At 31.3% G+C, this 25,894-nt stretch overlaps 3 protein-coding genes across 3 annotated transcripts; 1 reads left to right on the plus strand and 2 right to left on the minus strand.

The window, feature by feature from the left end:
• Window positions 1–4,178: 4,178 nt before the first annotated feature.
• On the plus strand, window positions 4,179–5,520 carry NCS57_00513300 (PKS-ER domain-containing protein; the record flags this gene model as incomplete). The annotated part of the gene is made up of 6 exons (XM_053055069.1): window positions 4,179–4,309; window positions 4,360–4,621; window positions 4,704–4,832; window positions 4,880–4,936; window positions 4,994–5,193; window positions 5,250–5,520. The coding sequence occupies 6 exons, from the start codon at window positions 4,179–4,181 to the stop codon at window positions 5,518–5,520; spliced, it is 1,050 nt and encodes a 349-aa protein (XP_052914024.1).
• Window positions 5,521–6,460: 940 nt separating this feature from the next.
• Window positions 6,461–7,684, minus strand: NCS57_00513400 (Amidohydro-rel domain-containing protein; the record flags this gene model as incomplete). The annotated part of the gene is made up of 1 exon (XM_053055070.1): window positions 6,461–7,684. Exon 1 carries the CDS (start codon window positions 7,634–7,636, stop codon window positions 6,461–6,463), a length of 1,176 nt encoding a protein of 391 aa, XP_052914025.1. The 5' UTR covers window positions 7,637–7,684.
• Window positions 7,685–11,987: 4,303 nt separating this feature from the next.
• NCS57_00513500 (uncharacterized protein) lies at window positions 11,988–12,920 on the minus strand (the record flags this gene model as incomplete). Its single annotated transcript, XM_053055071.1, has 1 exon — window positions 11,988–12,920. The coding sequence occupies one exon, from the start codon at window positions 12,918–12,920 to the stop codon at window positions 11,988–11,990; it is 933 nt and encodes a 310-aa protein (XP_052914026.1).
• Between the last annotated feature and the right edge of the window lie 12,974 nt (window positions 12,921–25,894).

The raw sequence follows: 25,894 nt of genomic DNA on the forward strand, positions 1-25,894 counted from the left end.
GAGACCGGTCTAGAGTGGCTAAAACACTTTAACCGATGCACAGCCAAACGATCAAATAGTCGCTATCGTCTTCTGATCCTTGATGGCCACGAAAGTCACCACTCTATCGAATTCGAGAGATATTGTGAGGAGAATAAGATCATCCGGCTTTGTATGCCACCTCATTCCTCTCATCTACTCCAGCCCCTTGACGTCGGGTGCTTTAGCGTGCTAAAGCAAGCTTATGGTCGAGAAATAGAGCGATTGATCAGATGCTCTATAACCCACGTTTCAAAGACCGAGTTCTTTCCGGCCTTCCACGCAGCACACGAGGCCACTATGACGGAAACAAATATCAGGGGGGCTTTTTAAAGGAGCTGGCCTTATTCCTCTTGACCCAGAAACTGTGGTCTCAAAGCTTGATGTTCAGCTGCGGACGCCAACGCCGGTTGAGGAGGCAGCTGAACCATCGACCCCTTGGGCTTCAAAGACCCCAAAGACTGTGCTTGAGGCCCAATCTCAGTCTGAATACCTTGAAAGACGGATTAGAAGGCATCAAAGTAGCTCTCCAGAGTCAATTCTTGAAGCATTAAAGTCTCTTGCGAAGGGAACAAAGGCAGTTATGCATGAGATGGCTCTCATGAGGGCAGAGGTCCAAGACCTTCGACAGGCAAATGAGATACTAAGCCGGCGCCGGAGGGCAAAAAAGGACTAGACTGCAGAAAAGAGGAGTAATGACGGTAGAGGAAGGAAGGCAAGCAATTGATCAAATGGATATAGATGCGCAGGTGGTGGCGGAATCGTCGAGGAGTGGTGGTCAAGGAAGGTCAGCGCGACCAGGTATTCGGCGTTGTGGTGTCTGCGGTAAGCCCGGCCATAATGCAAGGACCTGTCAGGTAGTGATTGAGACGTCTGGGGAAGAGTATAGTGAGTAGTTTTAATTGATTACATGGTTTATGGTGTTTTTATCGCGATAACTATAGAGGGGGTTAAAAAAAGTGCGGCGCTTACATGACTGCGGCGCTTGCTTATCAAGTACGTTATAATATTTTTTTTATTTAATATTTTTTTTACTTAATAATAATATTATAAAAAGAATTATTTTTATTAAAAAAAATATTTTTATTAAAGGCTTTTATAAGGAGGCTAAAAAAAAAAATTAATATTAAAACTTAATATTTAATTTAAAAATAAATAAATATTTATAAATTTAATTAATTAAACCTATTTAATTAAATATATAATATTATAAAAAGCTATAAAGATAGGTTATATAACCTCCTAGGGAAATCCTAGGGAAATCCTCCTAGGATTTCCCTTATTAATAAGCTAGGGATTTCTTATAGATTTTTACTAAATACCTTAATAAAACTCTAAGAAAATTCCTTAAAAAGGCAAAGATTAAAAAAAAGAAAAAGGCCTAGGAAATCCTAGGGATTTCTCTTAGTAATTCCTAAAAAAAATCTCTACAAGAGACTCTTATTATTAGATTAGACCCTGTATAACAGCTCAGAGGGTAGTTAGGTGCGCAAATAGCTAGCTAGGTAATCTCTGGCTCTATGGCAGACTAGGCCTAATTAGGAAGGCTAGGCTATCGCCTAAAAGGGAAAAAAGGATTATTATTAGGAATAATAATAAAAGTAATATATATATTAAAGGGATCTATAAAAATAGCCCTAATTTATAATCCTTATTTCCTTAGTTAAAAAACTATAAATCTTATATTAAATATATTTTCTTTTTAAAGCTATATAATATTATAAACCTAGTTTATTATTTAATAAGATTTTATATATAAAGCCTATAAGTTCCTAGAGGCTAGTTTTTTATATTATATAATATATATATCTTAGCTTATATAAATATATAAATAATAATAATTTTAATAATATTTATTATAAAAAGCTATAAAAATAAGTTATATAATCTCTTAAGGAAATCCTAGGAAAACCTCTTAGGATTTTTCTTATTAATAAGCTAGGGATTTCTTATGGATTTATATTAAATACTTTAATAAATATCTAAGACAATTTCTTAAAAAGGTAAAAATTAAAAAAAAAAAAAAAAAAGACCTAGGAAATCTTAAGGATTTTTCTTAATAATTCCTAAAGAGATCCTTATAAAAGACTTTTATTTTCTTAGTTAAAAAACTATAAATCTTATATTAAATATACCTTCCTTTTAAAACCTTATAATATTATAAATCTAATTTATTATTTAATAAGATTTTATATATAAAGCCTATAAGTCCTTAAAAGCTAGTCTTATATATTAGTATTTTTAATAATAAATTAATATATATATATAGCGAGTGCACTAGTTAAGCAAGTATACTGCTTATATTTTTACTTAAAAAGAGAAAATTAAAAAATACCTTAAAATTTAAAATCTTTTTAAAATTAATAAGATTTTAGTAAAATACTATCTATATATTATATAATCTTATATAATTCTCTAAAAAATTCTAAGAAAATCCTTTATAAGATAATTTAAAAATAAGCTTATTTATATTATATACTTAGCTAGTTTTTTATAAAGGGACTTTTTTAAAAATCTAAAAAAATTATTTTAAGATTTCTTAAAATATTAGGTTTATAAAAATACTTTTTTTATATTTATAATTATTTTATAGAAAAAGTTAGAAAGTCTAAGGTAGGCTATTTTTTGCGGTATAGTATAGTAGTATACTCGCTTATCTAGTATACTCGCTATATATATATATTAAGCTTTTTAATAAATAAGTTAACGTATATGCATAGCAAGTGTCTCAGTAAGCAAGTGTCTCAAAAATACCCTATAGTGAGATTTCTACCTAATTGAAATTTTCTTTAAAAAATTCTAAAAAATTTAAATTAAATCTAATTAAGCTAAGATTAAATAACTTATGTTCTTTTAAGCTAAAATATATAGAAATATTTTTTAAAGATTATTTAAAAAATCCCTTATAAGGTAGTTTAGAGAAAGTGTATTCACACTGTGTATATTACTATTTCTCTATATAAGAGATTTTTTAAAAATCTAAAAAAATCATTTTTAGATTAAGTAAAGAGTTAGATTTATAAAATTACTTATTTTTAGTTTTTAGCTATTTTATAGCAGTTTTTAGAGGTTTAAGGTTTATAGTTTTTAAGTGCACAGTATAGCTGAGACACTTGCTTGACTGAGACACTTACTATACATATACGTTATAAGATAAGAATAAAATAAAATTAAGATTTAATAATAAGTTTATAAATATAATTCTAAATAGAGTTTAAAGATATAAAAATAATAAATATAATATATAAATATAATAAGTAATCTAATTAAATTACTAAGATTAAAAAGTAATTATATATATAAATAGCTAGCTAGGTAATTTCTAGTTCTTTAATAAACTAGGCCTAATTAGAAAGGCTATATTATAGCCTAAAAAAAAAAAAATTATTATTAAAAATAATTATATAAGTAATATATATAAATTAAAGTAATCTATATAAATAGCCTTAATTTATAATAATAATAATAGGTATTATTTTAAGTAGTATTAGAGCAGGGGCGGTAGATATTTCTCACTATTATAAATTATTTATTTATTTATTTATTTATTTAACTATTTAAACGGTTTGCCATATATAAGCCGCGGTCTTCAGCTGGGGATACTCAGGCCAGCATGTATTATTAGCCGCTTGCTCGCGGCTGCTGTTTTCTTCTGTTATGAAACTATTATCATTATAGATATTGACTGCCAGTATCTTAGGAGGTATCTTTCGAGAGGGCATTGCAATGAGCAAAATGAATTATGTGTGATTTTAGCTATGAAGGATCTGAGAGGGGTTTTTGGGTTCCCCGCAGGTACGGTCACGATGACAGGGGTGATATGGGGCGAGGTACGGAATGGAGGTTTATGACAGTTGATGGGATGTTCAGATGTCAGCAGCGGATAATTAACTGGCCGAGCGCACCACCCAACTTGTGCATTAGACCGTGAATGATTCCATTATATCCGAATTATCCAGTAAAGATTGCTGTATCGAGTCTTGTCTCCGGACAATGCAAGCCGCAAATATTGAGGTGCGCCTGGCTACGCCCGCAACCTACCGTCGCGCCAAGTGGTATATAGGCTCGTTGTCTTGAGCCCAAGTTCCATCCTTACGACCTCCTTTCCAACACCTATCCCTCGCGTTCATCCAGCTCAAAGTCCCTGTACCACATTCGACATGGCCACGCAGTCAGGAATCACCATCGAAGGGCCCAATAAGCCCTACACCATCGTCGATAACATTCCCCGCCCAACCCCAGGCCCGAAGCAGGTTCTGGTGAAGTCCCTTGCCGTGGGAATCAATCCTGTGTGAGTAACACCGTCCCGTTAAAAGACCATAGCGGCTGATAGTGGCATAGTGAGCCCATGCAGCAGCACTCTGGCCTTCTTATCAACGAGTGGCCGGCCATCATCGGCAGTGACTGTGCCGGCATTGTCATCGATGTCGGTCCGGACTGCAAGAAGCTGGAGCGAGGCGATTATGTCTTTGGGTGTGCACCTCTCGGCCAGAACAGGTTCACCCCATTCCAAGAGACTTTTCTTGTTGTGGAGGATGTCTTTCTCAAGAGAAGCCCGAACCTCTCTATCGAGGCTACCTGTGGCATAGGCGTTGGACTTTTGGTATGGATGCCCATCACCTTGGTTTTGCACACACTGTGGATGACTCAGGACTATTTGGAAATTCACATGCTAACATGACTAGACGTCGAGTCTCTGCCTTTTGGCGGGCGCAGAGCTCAAGCTACCTGAGGACGGTGTCAAGGCCCCCGAAAAGCATGAATGGTTTGTGGTTTTGGGAGGCACTGGGACCGTTGGCCAGCTTGCAGTCCAGGTAAATGAAACTGTTGTTCTTCTCAACGTCATTTCTAACCATTCCAGATTGCCCATGCTTGTGGATATAAGGTCCTGGCGTCGTGCTCCCCGTCCAAGAACGCTGTAAGTTGCACATGTTGCTTCCTACACTTAGTTCCAAAATACTCAGACCATCCCTAGGTTGCTATTGTAAATGGTGCCGCGGCAACGTTCAATAACAGAGCCACAATTGACGAGCAGCTGGCAGAGATTCGTACAATCACTGGCGGCAACTTTGCCAGGATGTTTGACGCCACTGCATATGGTTACGACCTGATGGTGAAGGCGCTTGAGACCTGCTCCACGGCGACGACCAAGTATCTGACGACTGTTGATGACTGGTCAGTGCCGTTATTGAAACAAGACCCAAGTATCATGCCTCTGACTGAGAGAACAGGTCCGAGTTCAAGACCCCGTCCACGATAAAGGAGTACCGAGCTGAACTTGGCCACCTTTGCCGTTTTGATGAGCCCCTTGGAGTCGAGGTGACGAGGGACATTGCCAGTTGGATTCCTACTCTGGAAACCCATCTTGCTGCTGGCACGTTGAAACCAATCGAGTATGAAGTGGTCGATGGGGTTGGTTGGGGCAAGGTCATCCAGGGCATCCAGGACCTGGAGAACGGGAAGATTACAAAGAAGCTGGTTGTCAGAACTCAGAGCGAATAAACGAATTTAAGTGCCTTTTAACCCCGTGGATCTAAGGGTTAATCGATATATTCATATAGGTATTTTTCCCAGCCCTATGCCTCCATTACGTATAAGATAATTTATTTAAATAGACCTATTTTCCCAAAGAGTAATACTTATATTAATATAATTAGGTTTTATTACTAGCTATTACTACGGCGGTATAAGATCTAACTATACTTTACACACTGCTATTACTTATTATCGTTTACCTGACCCTTAATCCTTTCAGCACGCTCAGTGCGATAAGATACTATGTGAGGTGCTGTGCTCCTCTCAGGCATATGTAACTTGGACCTTTTAATAATATATCATCTCCCACCCCCGCAATATTGCTTCATTAGTTACTCTATGAGACGATATTGAGGCCTTGTGTAAACTGTAGCTATCTGGGTGGAATGATAAGGCGGATAGGGTGGTACCGAATACTAAGTATTTAAGGGGCGGATGCACCTACCTATGCCTGCACACAACTTCTTCCTCTTCACATCTTCCTCTTCACCACATATTCTTCGTCCTTGTCATCGACATGAGCGATACGTCTCGCTCACGACCGGCTACGTTGCATTACGTCACGTCTTCGGCAACGAGGCTCGTTCAAACTCACTCGGCTGTTTCATGCCCCCTTTCCAGCAGCATCGAGACAATCAGCTCCAGCTTGCGGAACCAGCAGTATATTGGTGACCTTCTCGGAAGTCCTATTTCTAATTTTACCCCGAGACATAGGTTCGATATTCTGTCTCAATATGGCAGATACGCGGCTGTCTTCCTTTGGAGCGATCCTATATGGTGCCATGAAGCGCCTTCAGTATGAATTAAGTAGCATTAGAAGCATTGAGCATAAATAAAGAATACTCGCTACTGTATTAACTACTAAATAGCAATACGACCTCTGAAGTCGACAAAAGAAGTAGTGCAGTTAGGTCCTGACATGCTCAATCCCACCACACCAGACTCGCTGGATTGAACGCGTTGCTCGGATGTCGTTGATCGGGTCATCGCGAAGGAGCACCAAGTCCGCTCGTTTTCCAGGCTCAATTACCCCACGATCAGTCAGCCCAAAATGCTTCGCAGGTAAAGACGTTGCCGCCCGCAAGACATCAACCGTCGACATCCCGGCCTCAACCAGGAGCTCCAGTTCACGGTGTAGAGCCTCTCCGTGGCGGATCTGAAAAGGAGAATCTTCCTCCTCGTTTGAATCTGTCCCCACCAAGACGGGCACGCCAGCGCAGTATAGACGCCTCACTGACTCCTTGCAATGCTCATACGATTCAGCCCCGACAAACCATCTCCTGCCCTTGATGACGGTCCACAGGAGTGAGGGTTGAAACAGCAGTCGCATTATGGCGCTCCAGCCTAGAGGTTTACAGATAGCTCCCATCATGGTTAGAGTAGGGACAGATATGGGCTTGTCAGTCATCATGCGCGACACGGACTCATCGTCAAGCGTCTTGTCCCGCGGGACATGCGTGATGACGTCTGGCTTTGCTGCAAGCGCCATGGTGAAGGGAATATATGTCGCTGCATGGGTAATCACGAGCTTCCCTTGTTCATGGGCTGCAGAGACCAAGGCATTTAGCGTCGGCTGATCCGGCCCCGGAAGGTCCGCAACGACCTTGATGTAGTCTGCTCCCTCGGCGAGCCGGTTCCTCACAAAGCTCGAAGCATCTCCCGGACCGGAAACGAGGGCTTCCGGAGGAACCGGGAGTAGCTTGCTGTGAAGACTTCCGGGTGTTGTCGCAGGGATACATGCGCTTCGGATGTCGGTGAGGCCTTCGCGTTCACGCAGTGCCTGCAGCTTCTCTGGCCACCACTCTCCCATCCCCAAGGCGGTGGTTACACCCCAGTCAGCCATTCGTTGTAGATGGCGTTCGCCTTTAAGGTGGACGTGCGAATCAATCAGGCCCGGAAGAAGCACGCCGTTGGCACCGTCAATCTCCTGTGCTCCAGTAGTGTCTGACCCGATGACTCCGCCATCAATCACGACTGTCGTGGGTGCGGTGAGTTGCTCGCCGTGGAAAATTCGAACATTCTTGATGGCTACTTTCCGAGCCTTGGTTGAAGCATTAGATGTGGAATCTGTTGGAGATGCCATTTGGATTATGGACTGTCCCGTAAAGATTCTTGCCGTGGATGTTTGTGTTCAGCTGCGTTGTGGAAGTATGAAGCATGTGAAATTCGCATCCCTTTAAATGTCGAGCTTCGGTTGGGTCACGGCAGGGGGGAGAGCCAATAAAAATGCACCGAATCAAAGGTACCTAGCCCCCCACCTATTTTAGCATATGATAGAAGTACCAGCAACCTCTCGAGCTACAAACTGCTATATTACACTGCTCATACATCTCTAAACAGTCTGGCGCTTCCTTGTATTACGACTGATCGGCGCTAATAGCCTCCTTGAGCTTCTTGACCTTGGCTGCCCTAAGTGAAGCCCCTGACAAGCGTGGCAGTTTGACTTTCCCCCTCTTGTCACGGCCCAAGAAACCCCCAGGCCACGTAACAAGAAGGGCCCATATTATCCTACCAATCACGAACGGATCAAGACGGATCACACCCTGCAGGCCATGATCCCCCTAATCTAGTTAGCGGGATTATAATAGCTTATACCCTGTAGGTCATAATTTATTATAAGTTGTTATATTATCTAAAAGTATATAAGATATATTTATTTATACTTTCTTATATTATTCCTACCTTAGCTATTAATATAACTCAGTTATATTTAATATCTTTAAGTATATAACTAGATATAACTTATATACTTATTTAAGATAATACTAATAACCCCTTACTAATATAAACCTAATATAACTAGTTTATCTCTTAAGAAATATCTAATTACTATACCTCTTTAGATATACTTATATTAGGTAATAGGAATAAATTTATCCCTAACTTAAAAAAGCTATTTTAATATTTATCTTATTATAATAAATTATTATTATACTTAGATATAAAAATAAGAAATTAAAAAAAATATTAATATTAATATTAATATAATAATTATAACTTATCCTTATATTACCTAAAATAGAAATTAAATTATTTTAATTTATATCTTAGTAATTTTAATAATAAAGGCTTTATATTTAAAGCTAGAGGTCTTAATAGGCTTAAATTAATAAGGTTTACTTATATAATTATTAATAGCTTTAATTATATACTAAAGCTAGCTCTATTTATAATAAATAGCTTATATTTTAATTAACTATAGAAATTAAAATCCGCTTTATATAGTAACTCTCTTATCTAATCTTAACCTTTTAATTATAATTCTTAATTACTTAAAGAGTTTAAAATTACTTTTATTATCCTAATAAGAAAAGGTTTAATTATAACTAATATAACTATAGTTAATTAGTTAACTAATTAATAACTAAATAACTAATTAATAACTAATTAACTAATAAATACTATATTAGGGAGATTATAATAGCTTTTTATAAAAACCTTTAACTAAATAATTAAAATAATATAACTAATATTTATTAATATATTTTCTAATATAATTATAATAATCTTAATAAGAAGGTCTATAAGCTTTATAAAAATATAAAAAATACCTATAATAAGCTATAAGTATTAATATTAAGTAAAGGCTTTAAGAATATTAATATAAATATATAATATAATAATTTATTATTAATTAAACTTATTATCTTTAGTTATATTATTTTTTTTTATTTAGTTTTTTATTACTTAATTATAATATTAGTAAAAGATTTAATTTCCTTAGAAAAAGACTTTTTTTATTAAAGGCTTTTAATTAAAAATTATAAAAAGGGAAATATCTTATTAATAGAGATATTAAATTTCTTAAGGACTTAAAAAATAATACTTAATATAAGGTATAAGTTATAATACTTATAATAACTATAAAGATTTTTTATATTACTAAATAAGAGAATTAAAAAAGTCTTATAGCTAGCTAAGATCTAGTTATATAGCTATAGGTATAATTATATTAGGAAATAAGAGTTATTAATATTATAAGTTTTAGAGGGGTTAGTTCTTAGAGTTAGTATTAGAGTTTTATAAATTAAAAAAAAAATTAATATTAGGGCTTAATATTAGACTTAAAGGTAAATAAAGGTTTATAGGTATAATTAATTAAGTTTATTTAATTAAATATATAATATATATATCTTAGCTTATATAAATATATAAATAATAATAATTTTAATAATAAATTAATATAATAATAATTTAAAAAAAATTAAGTTTTAAAAAGTTATTATAAAAAGATTTAATTATAAAATTTAATTTATAATATATAATAACTTATAATTATTATTTTTATAATTAAAATTATAATTATAATTAAAATTATTATTATTTATATATTTATATAAGCTAAGATATATATATTATATATTTCATTAAATAGATTTAATTAATTAAACTTATAGATTTTTATCCACCTCTAAGTCTAGCACTAGGCCTTAGCGCTAATATTCTCTTTAATTTAAATTCTAATATTAACTCTAAGAACTAATCCCTCTAAAACCTATAATATTACTAACTCTTATTTTATAATATAATTATATTTATAACTATATAGCTAGATCTTAGCTAGCTATAATAAGACTTCTTTAATATTTATATTTAATATTATAAAAGGTATTAATATTAATAATAAGAGTTATTAATTATATCTTATATTAGTTATTTTATAAGCCTTTAAGGAAAATTTTAGTTTTATTATTACAGCTGTGATCTCTAAGGTCACGAAAAGCTAGGTAGGCAAAATGGTTGTATTATACTGAAGCTTGCTTCTTCTAAGATGATCGTAGCTGTGGCGAAAGACAAAGGATTCCTTTGTGAGACCCCGCCGAAAGGTCAATGGCACGTGAGCCCGTTGTTACGCGGGCCTGAACAAAGCAGCGTAACAAGAAGCTCCAGGACCTTCTTGGCCCCTTTGCGGCTAACCAGCTAGACTCCTCTATAAGCCTTGCCCTTATGAGGACTAGGGCTACCTCAGCGGCTTCTATAGCCCGAGACCCCCCTAGTAGCCTAGCTAGGTCCCTTTGGAATTCCCCTAGAAGGTCTTCCTAAGGCTAATTTCTTCTCTTAGTTATCTCTTATCTCTTACCTCTTATTTATCTCTTATCTTTTATCTCTTATCTCTTATTTATCCCTTATCTTTTATCTCTTATCTATTTCTTATCTCTTATATCTTATATCTCTTTCCTAGCTATATCTCTCTCTTTTAGTTATACCTCTTTCTCTTAGTTATATCTCTTTTTTTCTTAGTTATATCTTCTTACTCTTATATCTCTTATATTCCCTTATTTTAGAAAAATCTCCTCTCTTTACCTTATAAGCTATCTCTTTAGCTAGAAGAAACCCCCTAGGCAGAATAGCTTAGATAGTAAATACTAACCCCAACCATAACCCTAAGACAGAAACGCGATATATTTCGCGTTTTAGGTTTTTTAATTTTATTAGCGCTCTGCGAGAAATATAGTATATTTCTAGAGGGGGAAATATGGGGCGGAAATTCTAGATGCTAATTAGCCAAAAAGGGGAAACGCACTGCGTTTCTGGTATACATTCTTAAGTAGGTTAAAGCTTATTAGCTAAGAAATTACCTTAGTTATAGCTAGCATAGTGGTTAGTGTGGCTAGGTAGCTAGGTTACGGCAGTGGTTAGGGATTTTTAGCATAATGCTAGTTATACTAACTACCCCATTAAAATTCCTCTTTTTTATCTTTAAATAATTCTAGAAAAATAAGGGAATAAGATATAAGAAAAAGGACTTAATTTCTAAAATCTTTATAGCTTAAAGTTATATATATCTCTTTCTTAGAGCCTTAGCCCTATTAGAACCCTATTTTTTAAAAAATATCGGCTAGTTGAGAAAAAAAATATCGGCTGCCCCATAGTCTACTAGCGTAAAAAATTTCCCCCATACAAAAAAAACGTCGGTAGCTCAGCCGACGTTTTTCATAGATGATAGGGCACGGAGAAACAGAGTCACCGGCCCGGGCCTGGGGCTTGTGCTCCCCGGCATGGTATCATCGGCGGTGCTCCGAGGACGGGGTGATGGGATGGATTCGGAGGAGGTTCCGAGATCTTGGATGGCAGGGTGATGTTCTACAATCTGGAGATGATATCACGTGTAGGGTAGTGAATCGCTCGAAGAAGTGTGAAAGAAGTTATTATCAAAAGCTATCTATACAAAGCGGCTGCCGCTTTCATGTTGGATTCTACAGCAGCCATCCGAAAGGGCGTGTTGAAGCTGCCCTCGACCCGAACTATCAAACATGGCTTCCCTGCCCACTGCTGGAATGCGTTCCCCAACACCATCTTCGAGCTCAACCCCATCAAGGGCCGGGCCGCAACTATAATAAAGAACACAATTCAAGGTTGAGACAATTTCGCATCAAGTCTCGAGTTCCTTTTGAGTGAATTTGACCTTAGAGTTCGCAACAAAGATACCCCCTTCATGCGGCGCCGCAGAGAACGTTAGTCGAACCCAGAAGACTACCGAATGGTAGAATACCAACACCTGCACCGACCAAGGTTGCAACAATGTCACATCCAGCCTTGAGTGCCTTTTGAGAGAACGTGACCTTGTAGTTCGCAACAAAGATGTCATCGTTTTTGGACGTAGAGGTGCCGATGAACGACGGGATCTGAACCTTGACTTTCTTGTTGGAGCTGCAAACGCCGTTGGGGGTGCAGAAAGAGTCTGTGTATGCCTCTGCCTTGCATGTTGCGGCAATGAAAGTCCTCAGATCGTTGAGGTAATTCTTGAATTTGTCCTCCAAGCCCGTGTTCGCAGTGCCATCAATGGTCACACAAGTGAGGTCGTCACACGCCTTCCTATTGACGTCGCACCCAGTCGCCAGGCACTCGTCCTTGGCTTTGTCGAAGAGCTTCATGTAGTCATCGCAGGAGTACAGACCCTCCCCGATGTCAACCTCGTTGAGGTCTTCGTTGTGGCTGACCTTGGTTTCCAACCTCTCGATGCCTTCGGTCTTCGTCGTAAATTTGAGGCAAGTTCCATCTGGCCCATTCCAAAGAAAGTTGGTGCCCGAAATCTTGGATCCAACGCCACAAGCGTCGAAGGATTGTTTGAACGCGTCGAGACACGCATCCACTGGCATCTCGGCTGGTGCAGTGCAACCGTCGGCCGATGAGGAAATTGTCACCCAGAACAAGGGGGTTGACCAAGTCTGTTCCTCCAGAGGCTTATCATTCTTGCAGTAGCTCATGGAGAAGCCCGTGAACATCTCTTTAACGAGGTCGATGAATTCGACATCACCTGAAGAGCATAGGTTGTCGGCTCGTGGAGCAAGCTCAAGGGGCTGCGAAGCGACCGTGCCAATCTGGCCAACGGCCGCAACAAGTAGAGGGAGAAGAAAGAAGCCCATTTTTCTTTTGGGACTGGAAGTTGAGTCTGGTAGAGTTGGTCTGATCAAAGGAAAAGAGAGTGTGTTGATAAAAGAGTGTGGTGATCTGAATCAAGCAAACTTCTCTGTGTTGAAACTATACTTTATATTCTTGTGAATCGATTATTTTTAGAGGATGCACTTTGGTCAAAATCACCAACAGCACAGTGACTATCTCACATAAGCTGAACATTCGATTTGAGCTACGATCTTCGGGCTCAGTTAATCTATCATCTATTCAAGCGGCTCATGCGGCCCTTTGCCTACACTCTCAGCCTCATTTAAAATGAAGCTGTTAGCATAATGGCCTTCAGAGCGCATCGTGTATCTCATTTAGGTGACATGGGGTTACTCTCGGCGTCAAGGCATGTCGTGTCTCAGATAGAGTAGGCTTGTTATTGGCATTCTGTTCAGAGCGCAGTACATATCCTCTTTAAGCGATGGAATCTTATTCCTCGCGTTCTCTAAATATAAGCTATAATTACTGAGCCGCCGTACATGTTTCAGAGGGTCACATTATCAACCAAATCGGCAGCATTTGGCGCTCTACCCCTGTCACCATGCAGGTGCCCTGTGGCTCAGCCGCACGGTTTACCGCCTTGGCCACACAGCCCTATGGGGAAGGGAGATGCATGCAGCCCTGCGCGTGAATGCGGGCAAGCTCTCGAAAGTACCAAAGATCGGCCGGCAAATACAGCTCCCGATGTTGGGTAGGTTTGGGAGGGCAAAGGCGAGAGGGACTTTAGTTTGGCTAGATACGATTTGTCGATTGATAGCCTGCTAAATGCAAAAGATTTTCTTTGAAAGTATTATCCTTATGGCGCATCCGAAGGATGGATCATGTCGGAAAGTAGGGTCAAACTCGCCAGGTTGTGTTGTATTGACTACTGCTTTCTCCCTGATTTCCTGCTCTCCTGAGATCACCTCTGCTGATCCGAGGCTTCGCCGAGGTATCGGCGACCTTTTTCCGCCTCTAACTAAGCCTATGCATATAGCCTTGTTTAATAGATTAAGGTTTCCTAATAATAAAATATAGTTTTTCTTTAAGGTTATAGCTATTATAAGCCTAGAGGTTATTAATAATTAATTGTTGGATCGCGTATGGCACATTCGATCAGAACGATATGAAGTAATATGATGTGGAGCTAAAAGTGATGATATTATTGCTTGATCCTCCCTGGCCCCCTCTTTTCTTAAGAGGGGGTTTTTTAGTCATCTGACTAAGGCTAGGATATCTGTGTACCAGAGGTTTATGCAAATTCGGAGCTGATGCTGCCACATAAGGGGTTAATCTAATATTAATTTAATTTTAAGATATTATATTAAGGGATTTAATTATTATTAATAATTAATTTAATTTTAAGATATTATATTAAATAATTTAATTAATATTAATAACTAGCTTAATTTTAGCTTAGGTAATTATATTTATTAGCTTTTCCTTAATAATTAAGCTCTAATTATATATATAGCTTAATAAATAAGTTTTTTTTATATATAAGACTTTTCCCTAGTTTATATTATTATTTACCTTATTAACTATTACTTATTATATCTCTATATAATATTTTATTATTAGCGTAAAGCGAGGGGACTGACTTATAAGCTTAATGGTTATATAACTCATAGGCCTATATAATAGGTGCTTATATAAGGAGTATTTTAAGGCTCTTACTGAGAATAGCCCTAGCTCTAGTTAAATATATTATCTTTAACTTTATATTATACTTTTTTATAAACTATATATATTATATATTTTAACTATAAATTCAGCTGATAATATTTTAATTAAATAGATGTCTTTTACCTACTAAGGCCTCCGCCTTTATATAGTTATCCTTTTAAATTTCTAAAACTCTAACTCTATCCTAATCCCCTAAAAACTAACCCCTCTAGACCTCCTCCTTATTATCTTTAAACTAGCTGAGCTTAATATATTATTATATAGGTATTTAGGCATTCCGCATTATATTAAGATAGATAGCTAGCGTTATATACTACATAGTATAGGTATTGGTATTAAGATCCTAGAGGAACCTTATTTCTTAGTTACTAGGCTTTTAGCCTTACTTTAGCTTCTCTATAAGGCAATATAGTAGGTCTAGCTCTTTATTAATCTACCTATATAAGGTATAGTAATAGAATACCGATAGAAATTAAAGTATAATAATAATCTTAACCTTAAAGATTATAAGGTTAATATAATATTTATCCTTAAAGCATAAGGGCTTATATTAAATATACTTAAGGAACCTATTATTAGCTCTTTTTTTAAGTCTTTATTATATATTAATAGGTATATCTAATAATATATTATTAAGCTCTTTATCGCTATATAGGGGTAGGGTCTTATAAGACCTAGCTATATTACCTATATTATTTAATTAAAGGTTTAATCACAGAGCTCTTATTATTATTATACCAATAGTTATTTTATTAGAATTAATACTTTAGTAAGTTAATTTTATTAATTATTAAGGGTTAATAATTAAAAGATTAGACTAAAAGAACTATAGCTCCCCTTAGGGTTTTTATACTCTTTATTTAATTAAGAGATAGCTTATTTATTTAAAATAGAGTTAATTAAGTAAGGCTATTAATATCTCTAATTCTTTTTCTTAAAGAGTTTATTAAGGTAGGAAGCCTTATTATTAAATTATCTAGCTATTTATTATAAATAGCTTAACTTAATAAATTATAGTATTATTACGGCTATATATAATATAATAATAACCCTTATTAATATAATATATTAAGATCCCTAGTCTAAGTATGGGCCTTTATTATTTTAATTATTAATAAATATTAGATACCTTTAATCGCCTTTATAGGCTATAATAAAGTTAAGAATATTAATAAATATATATATAATAAAGTTAAAAACTTTTATAATAAAGATATTAAACCTTATATAATAATAAGATTATATTATAGATTTAAGAGATATTAAAAGAATTAATTAAAGATAAGGATAGTAACTATATAATACTTAATAGTAAAATTAAGTTATTAAAAAACTTTAATTACTATCTATAAAAGAGCTATGAATAAATAATAAGCTAAAGGTAATAAATTAACTTCTTAAAAAAGCTCTATATATAATAAATATATAAAGATAAAGCCTTACTTTTAAAATATAAATTAAAGGTAAATAGCTTATTATATTAATAAATTATAATCCTAAATATAATTATATAGACCTTAGAAAGGTTAATAGCCTTTAGTTACCTTAGAAATATAAGAATTAATTATATTAAGCGCGAAATCTATTAAGAATATTCTTTAAGTATTATATTAGTATTGCGGTCTTCCCCGCCGGGTTTAGCGTTACCCGCTATGCCCTACTTAGCGCCCTCGCCGCTTTGTGCCCTCTATAAAACTCAACTCTAACCCCCATCGTCCTTATTATTTTTCCTCCCTTCTATATTTTTCTTTATCTCACCTTATCCCTTCCCCCTATCGCATGTCTCCTTGTTCGGGGCTTCAGACGACCATCTAGCATCCTTAGACGCCCCTTAGGTCCTACGGGCTCGCGCTGCCCCAAACCAGTCAATTACGCCTATCGGAACCCGCCTAGTTTTCCTCGCAATTACGACCTCTTCAACGGTATCAAGATCAACCATTCCGCGACGCCTTAATAAAGAACTTTCTACTCGATGCCTCTACTACAAGTCTCAAGTATTATAATTAACCTCTATCTCTGCTAGTAATTCAATATGGAAAACCTACTTAATGACTATTAGCCAGCTATGCCGAAACCCTTTAAACCTCTCCGATTATTCACGCGGAGACCTCATGAACGATTCTACCTTAGAGGCCTCTTGGTTTCACTAATCCCGAGGATATTAAGCAGATGCGCATCCTTGAAGAGCTAAATACTACGCCCGCCGTCAGGTAAGCTAACAACACCACGACATATAGCTACCTTGCCCGATGCATTATGGGATTAGCGAAAGTATACTACATATCTATAACCCACCTACTAACTATCCCACGTTAATAACGGCAAGGCTCATCGGAGCTACTCCCTTTAGGGAAATGCCTCGTCCCAATGGCGCTACTCGGTCTTAGCGGATTCCCCTAAAGTCCATTTATAATATAGGCGAGAACATCGTGTCCGCCCGAAACCTTAATATAATAACTAAGCTAAGTATATACTACGCGATTTTTTAAGTAGGAAATTGCCGATTAAACAAATACAATCTCTTAGCGCCCTCCTTTTAAGCTATATAACATTTAGCTAGACCTTAAACACCTATTCCGGGGGAGAATTATACGGGACTTAAGTAATCCCTCCTATGGCAGTAGGGGGAGGTTATAAGGAGAGTTGCTACGTATGCGGCATAATGCGTCACGACGGAGATAACAATAGGGTAGTCATATAGGTTTCTTAGGATTAGGAAAGGTCGAGAGAAGGTAGTCTCGAAGTTATTAGACTAAATATTATAGGTTAAGCGGGAATCCCTGACCTATAGGATTATAGTTTAAGGCGTTATCACAGCCTAGACATACCCAGGGTTACGTGCCGCGCGTACCTATAATAGGCACCTAATCCGCGTCTCTGGTAAGCCGCTTACTCTTATAACCGTGAGTGATTATATATTACTTACTATAAGCTTAGTAAGTAATCTAACCTCGCTTACTTAGGCCTTAGCGACTAGCTAAATATATAAAATATACTTATTATACTTTTATATATATTAGTTATCTTAGCTATTAATATAACTTAGTTATACTTAATAACTTAAGTATATTACTAGATATAACTTATACCCCCTTATTTAAGATAATATTAATAACTCTTTATTAATATAAACTTAATATAATTAGTTTATTCCTTAGGAAAAATATAATTATTATATATTAATAGCTCTTATTTAGTAAATTACTTATATTACCTTAAATAATATTAAATATAATAGCTACTTAGGTTACTCTTATTAATAACTATTAGTAGGTTTTACTTACTAATTACCTAGCTATACTTATCGCCCTTATCCCCGCTAACCTAAATAAAAAAATAAATAATATAGATAACTCTAATAATAAGGATATTAAATAACTCTAGGCTTAGATTACCGCTATAAGCGCCGAAATAAATAATATATATAACCTTATTAAAAAAATAAGCAAAAACTAATATATTTAAAACGCGGAATACTTTAATAATATCTAAACTATTAGTAATATAATAGCTATAAGTATAAATAAAAGAGATATAAGAGAAATCCTAAAGCTAACCCCCCTAGAACCTTTTAATAGAACTACCTATAAGTTACCTATATTCCTTACCTACCTAAAGGCATTTATAATATATTACTTAATATAGTTTACTTTAGCTATTAGTAAAGTCTAGTATACTATGGGGAGACTTAAGGGCTATGCTATAGTATAGTTTAAACCTATTATAAGGGAATACCTTATAATTCTAGCTAACTAATACTCGCCTTATATCTATTACCTCTACTTAGACTATAAGGCCTTCGAAGTAATACTCTAATAAGCCTTTAGGACTATTAACGAGAAGGCATAAGCTAAAAGAGAAATTAAGGTATTCTAATAGATTTAATTTACCTCGGAGTATAGAACTAAGTACCTCTAACTTGCCTTAAAGCTTAGTTAGAATTAGAAACCCCTAATATCCCTTTTCTTTAATAGACTTAAGAAGAAAATATAGGCTAAACTCTATAAAAAAGAATAATTAGATAGCCTTATTAATTATATTAATAAGGTAATTAAGATTAATAACTAATAGTTCTTATAGAAGAAATTATAAAACCTTAAGTTTAGTAATAAAAATAATAACCCTTATTTTAATATTAATTAAAATAAAAAGAAATAAAATAATACCTTATATAATATTAACCTAGGACCTATAGAGCTTAGAGTAACCTAGTGAGGGCCTAAGGATATTAAATATTACTATTACTATAAGAAAGGTTATAAGGTAAATAAGTATAAGAAAAAGTAATATAATATTTAAGAAAAATATTATAAGCCCCGGGAATAATAAATACTCCCTAAAGGTAGGAAATAATTAAATATTATTAACTAAGACTATAGGCTATAAATAGCTATTTATATTACTTAGATACTTAGGATATTATAAAGCGGATATAATATTATAATAAATAAGAGGAACCCCTATGGATCTAAACCTAATAATAAGAAAATCTATAGCTAAGTAGGATAAAAAATAGAGGCATAAAAGAAAAATAAACCTATATAGTAGTAATTACTCCCTAAGCTAATAATATAAGAAAAGACTAAATTAAGTAATATAAACTAATAAATAATTATTATCGCAATAACTAAGAGACTTAAATAAAAAAAAATAAAAATATAAATAAAATAAAAATAATAATTATTTTTAATAATAATAAAATAAGTAAACTTTAAGGAAGTTATTATAAAAGGCTTTAATTATAAAAAGTAAATTATAAGATATAATATAATATCCCCTTATATACCCTTTATTATATATAGAAAGGATTATTAATAAGATAACCCTATATAATATAATTATAATCTATGCCTATAATATTAACTTAAAGTATTATAAGAATATAATAAAATATATAAATAATAAAAGAAGAAATACTATATACCGCAATATATAGACTAAATCTCTAAAAGGGATACTAAAGACCTAGCTTAAATTAACTTTAAATATAATATAGCGAAGTTATAAAAGGAACTCTAATAGACCTAAAAGGAATAATAATAAGAAAAGAGAAAGACTAATAGAGAATTATAAAAGGAAGAACTATACTTATAGCTCTATGACGAAGATAATAATTATTACTAGAATAATAAATAAGAATAATATATCCATATAGTATAGGAATATATAGATATAGCATATATATAAGAAATTTACCTCTAAGCCTATTACTAAGAATTAGCTAAGAACTTATAATATAAGGAAGTATTATTTAACCCCCGAGATAATATATAAATATACCTTATATATAAGGAATATCTTAGTATTTTATAGATATTTTATTAATACTATTAATATAAAGAATATAAGGAAAAGAAATAAAAATAAGATTATTTCCTTATTGCCTTATTAGCCTAGCTAAATAATAACCCCTATATATAATATAAGATAAAAGGATATTAGGTATTTTATTAGTATAACTCTATTAAAGTAATATATATATAATATTATAAAGACTTATATTAAGTTATTTAGAAATAAAAATAGGTAATTTATAAGGTTAAGGATTAATAAAAGAAGGTTAGCTAGAAAGAACTAAGAGAACTAAGTAATACCTAATATAAAAAAGACTAAGAAGTAAAAAAAAGCTATTAGTAATAATAAGATAGCTTAAAGAATAACTATAACTATAAAGTATATATAAATAATAAGTATAGATTTAATTACCTTAGCTATATTATTAAGAAATTAAAAAACTAGATACCTTATTTAATATAAGGCGATAGATAAATAAATATAGGAAAATATTACCTTAGAAGGCCTTTTATTTTATAAATAGAGTATATAGGCGATAATACCTAGAATTAAAAATATAAGTTAAGAGAGAATAATTAAATACTTTAATAAATAATAAAGCTAAGTAGAATTACTTTAACCTAATAATAATAAATAAGCTTAAGCTATTATAGAGGTATAAATAAATGCCTTATTTAGTTATTAACCTAGAAGGAACCCCTTTTAATTATAATAATAGAGTTATTAACTATAAGATTAATTACTTTAAGGTTTTTATTAAAGGAAAGAACTAAGGGATATTATTTAATATTATACTTAATAAATATTATAATCTTATACTTAGGTACTTATAGTTATAATACTATAACTTATATTTTAATTAGAGAATTAGCTAGGTACTCTCTTTTAATAATAAGACGCCTTCTATAATAAATAATAGCTTAAGGTATAATATAAGATCTTAAACTTTTACTAAAGATATTAGAGAAGCTAAAAAGGGGCAAATATAAGATACCTCTCTACCTAAAGGGATATAATATAAATACTATAATAAATAAAAATAATAGATATAGTAAATAATTATATATATTATAAAGTAATTTTATAAATTAAAAGAAAACCTTAAGTAGGTTAAATAGATACTAGGGGAAAAATAACTTAAGAATATTTTACTATAATATTATATTTATAAGAAGCTCTTTGCGGAAGAACTTAAAATAGGCTTACCTAAATATATATACTATAACCTAGAAATTAAGTTTATTAATAAGAAATAGCCCGGCTTTAATAAATTCTATTTACTTAATAAAATATAATTATTTATATTAAAGAAATATATTAAAGATATATTATAAAAAAGATATATTAAGGAAAATAAATTACTTATTAAATACCTTATTATATTTATTTTAAAAAAAAATAATAAGCTTTAACTTTATATTAACTTTAGAATACTTAATATTATTATAATTAAAGATTAAATATTATTACCCCTTATTAGCAAGTTAAAGGATTAATTATTTAGAATAAAGTATTTTATTACTCTTAACCTTAAGGGAGCCTATAACCTTATCTAAATTAAGGAGAGATATAAATAAAAAACCGCTATTTATATTAAGTATAGACTATTTAAGTATCTTATTATACCTTTTAGACTTATTAATATATCTATTATATTTTAATAAATAATTAATAATATATTATAAGAATATCTAGATATATTTATTATATATTACTTAGATAATATTCTTATTTTCTCTAAGATAAAAGAAAAATATATAGAATATATCTATAAGGTACTATAAATACTATAAGATACTAAGTTATTAATAGAACTTAAGAAAAGTAAATTTTATACTTTAGAAGTAGAATTCCTTAGATATATTATCTTATATAATAAAATATATATAGACCTTAAGAAGGTCTTAATAGTTAGGAATTAAAAGGAATTAACTAATATTAAAGAAATATAAGCCTTTCTTAGTTTTGCTAATTATTACTATAGATTCCTTTAATAATTTAAGAAGATTATTATATTACTAATTAACCTTATAAAGAAAAATAAAATATTTATATTTAGGGATAGGGCTAAAAAAGCCTTTAATATAATTAAGAAACTTATCCTAAGTAAATTAATACTTAAGATATTTAACTTATTTTAATAAATTAAACTTAAAATAAATACCTTAGACTTTATATTAGGTACTTAAATTAGATAATAAGATAATAAAGGACTTTTATACCTTATTATATTCTATTCCTATAAATTATATAAAATAGAACTTAATTACCTTATTTATAATAAAGAATTCTTAGTAATAATAAATACTTTTAAGGAATTCTAGTATTATCTTCTAAGAAGTAAATATTAAATTAAGATATATATAAATTATAAGAATATTACTTACTTCGCGAAAACCTAAGAACTTAGCGAATAATAACTATAATATACTAAATACCTTTTAGAATTTAATTATATTATTATTTATATTAAAAAAATAAAAAATAATAAGGTAAATACTATTAGCTAATACCCTAACCTAGATATTAAGAAGATTAAGGCAAAAGAGTAACTCTTATAGTTTATATAAAAAGGATATCTTAAATAATAAATAATTACTTATACTAAGTAATAAATATTATTATATTACTTAATAGATAAGTAAAAAAATAAAATTATCGCTAATATTACCCTTAGTAAACTTAAGAGATTTATAATTTAATAAATAGACTAAGTAAGAAGCTAATAAGGCATAATTATATATTAAAAATATATCTTTATATTATGAAAGTATATAAAAGGATTTATTAAATATTATTATTAGACTATAAAATATAATAAGAAACTTAATAATAAAGACTTCTAGGAAATAATATATTAGTATTTTATATAAGAAGACCTTATAGTAGGGCTAAATAGCTACCTTAATTATAAAATATATTATAACTATATATAGCTAAGAGATAAATACTTACTAAAGCTATATAAATATAACCTAATTATAGGAATACCTTATATTATTATTAGAAGTACTTATACTATAGAATAAGATAATTTATTTCTTAGGTAGATCTAAGAATATAATATATAACTCCTAGATAATAAAAAAATAAATAAATAATAAGTTCTAAATAAATTATAATATAACCTTATATATAAAATATATAACTACTAATTATATAGATACTAAGGAATTAATAAAACCCTAGAATAAGTTAAAATAATATTTATATTTCCTAATATAAAGAAAATTATTTTAATAATTATTAGCTAATATAACCTTTGCGTGAAAACTAAGGCATAATACTATAGACCCTATAGGAAATTATAATTACTCCTAGTTATAAAATAACTATAGGATTTAATTACTATAGACTTTATTACTAAATTACCCTTATTAAAAGAACTAGCTATAAGAAACTTTTATAATAATATTTTTATTATTATAAATAGACTTATAAAATTTTCTTATTTTATACCCTATAGAGAGTTAATAATTATAAAAAAATTTATATACCTCTTTTATTTTTATATTACTAAAATATATAATATATTACTTAAAATTATTATAAACTAAGGACTATTATTTATTTTAAAATTTTAATAAAGCCTTATAAGATATTTAAGAATTAATTATAAATTCTTTACTATATATTATAAGGAGATAAATAGCTAAATTAAATATATAAATTAAATACTAAAATAATACCTTTAATACTATATTAACTATAAATAAACTAACTAAGTTAAAAAGCTATTAGCCGCTTAGCTAGTATATAATATAGCTATAAATAAAAGCATAAAGATTATACTAGCCTATGCTAATTTTAGATTTATACTAGATATATATTAATAAATATAAGATATTATTATTAATCCTAAAGCTATCTTTATTAATAATTAGCTAAAAAATCTATATAAGGAAATAAAAATAGAACTTAAGTTTATTAGAAATAAAATAATAAATTATATTAATAAGAAAAGGATTAAAAGACTAACCCTCTTAGAGGGGGATATAATTTATCTTATAATAAAAAATATTAAAATAAAATAATAAAATAAAAAACTTAATTATAAATATATTAAATTATAGAAAATTAAGTAAAAGATTTTAAAATATAATTATAAATTAGACTTATTACCTAAGGTTAAGCTCTATTTAATCTTTTATATTTTATTACTTAAATTAATATAAGATACTATTTAGGTTAAAATTAATAATAAACTAAAAGCTAAAGTTAAGGGACTAGAGGAATATATTATAAAAGCTATCCTTAATATAAATAAAATTAATAATAAAATAATATATTTTATTAAATAGAAAAACTACCTAAACTTAGAAAATATATAAAAACTATTAAAATACCTTACTAATATATAATACCTTTTAAGGAACTTTTATTAATAATATTAAAAAGGATAATAAAATTATTAAGAAAGCCTAGATCTAAGATATTAATATAAACTATAGTCTAGATATCTTCTATAAGTAAGAATTCTTATTACTCTAATTATTCTAATTTATCTAGGGAAGCTAGGCCCCTATGGGTTATCTCTATACTATAGGATACTAGCTGCTACTTATATTTCTAATATAACTCTAGCTAAGAGAGAGACTTATCTAAATCTTATTATATTTTCCATAAGGCCTTATAATAAGAAGTAAGTAGCTCTTTAGTAGCGGCCTCCCGCTTATCTAAATAATAAGCCTCTTTAATAATATAAAATATTAATAATATTAGTAAAAAAGCCTAGGTAAAAAATAGAAAATTATATATAAGAGTTTAAAGAGACGCTTATTATATTATAAGGATGACCTAAATATATATATAAACTATACTTCTTAGAACCTAAGATTATCTTATAAATAGCACCCCGTTTTAAATAATAAAAATAAGATATTACTTTAAAACTAAATTAATTAATTTTAGAAATAAGAATATAGTAATTTTTAATAAAAGAAGAAATATTAGATTTCTTTTTAATTATATAGCCTAATATTATATTAATATTATAATTAAAAAAAAAAAATATAAATTAAAATTAATTATTTATAAAGGAATAGCTATAATCACAAGAAATAGCCTTAGGGATAAGACTAATAGAGAGGGGATATTATATTATAGCCTAGATATACCTAGGGTTATATACCGCGTATACCTATAATAAGCACTTAATCCGCGTCTCTAGTAAGCTACTTATTCTTATGACTATAAGTAATTATATATTACTTACTATAAGCTCAGTAAGCGATCTAACCTCGCTTACTTAGGCCTTAGCGATTAGCTAAGTATATAGAATATATTTATTATATTTTTATATATATTAGCTACCTTAGCTATTAATATAACTTGGTTATACTTAATAACTTAAGCATATTACTAGATATAACTTATACCCCCTTATTTAAGATAACACTAATAACCCTCTACTAATATAAACCCAGTATAACCGGTTTATCCCTTAGGAAAGATACAATCGTCACAGGCGTAATATATCTATGAAGTATAAAAGGGAGGTTATTATTGCTATAAAATTTAGAGGCCTTATTCCTTTTATTGTTTTTTTCCTCACCGGAGTTTCCTCGCCTCTTATTATTATATTTTTATTCTATACTAAGCTAATTGCTCATTTTATAGATTCTATCACGATACCTATGATCAATATAGATAATATAAACTTCTTCTAGCCATAAAAGGCATGGACTATGCCCTATTTATTATCTCCTATCCGATATGGTAATATAAAATCCGGAGATTTACTCTTAGCGCAGACTAACCAGCGGTTTAGGATTAACTCCCGTAATAGTCCTAGTATTTCTCCTAACGATAGGGACGAAGTGGAGGATAAATTACCTCCTCCTAATTAGCTATAACTAGTTTCTTCTAGTCTAGATATATTAATAGACGGGGCAGGGCCTAGACTATTAATATCGAGGATCTCTACTAGTTCTACGATGAGTTAAAACTGCCGAAGTACCCTAGGTAAGTAAAAATA

This window comes from Fusarium keratoplasticum, chromosome 4 (assembly GCF_025433545.1).
Source record: "Fusarium keratoplasticum isolate Fu6.1 chromosome 4, whole genome shotgun sequence".
Lineage (NCBI taxonomy): Eukaryota > Fungi > Ascomycota > Sordariomycetes > Hypocreales > Nectriaceae > Fusarium > Fusarium keratoplasticum.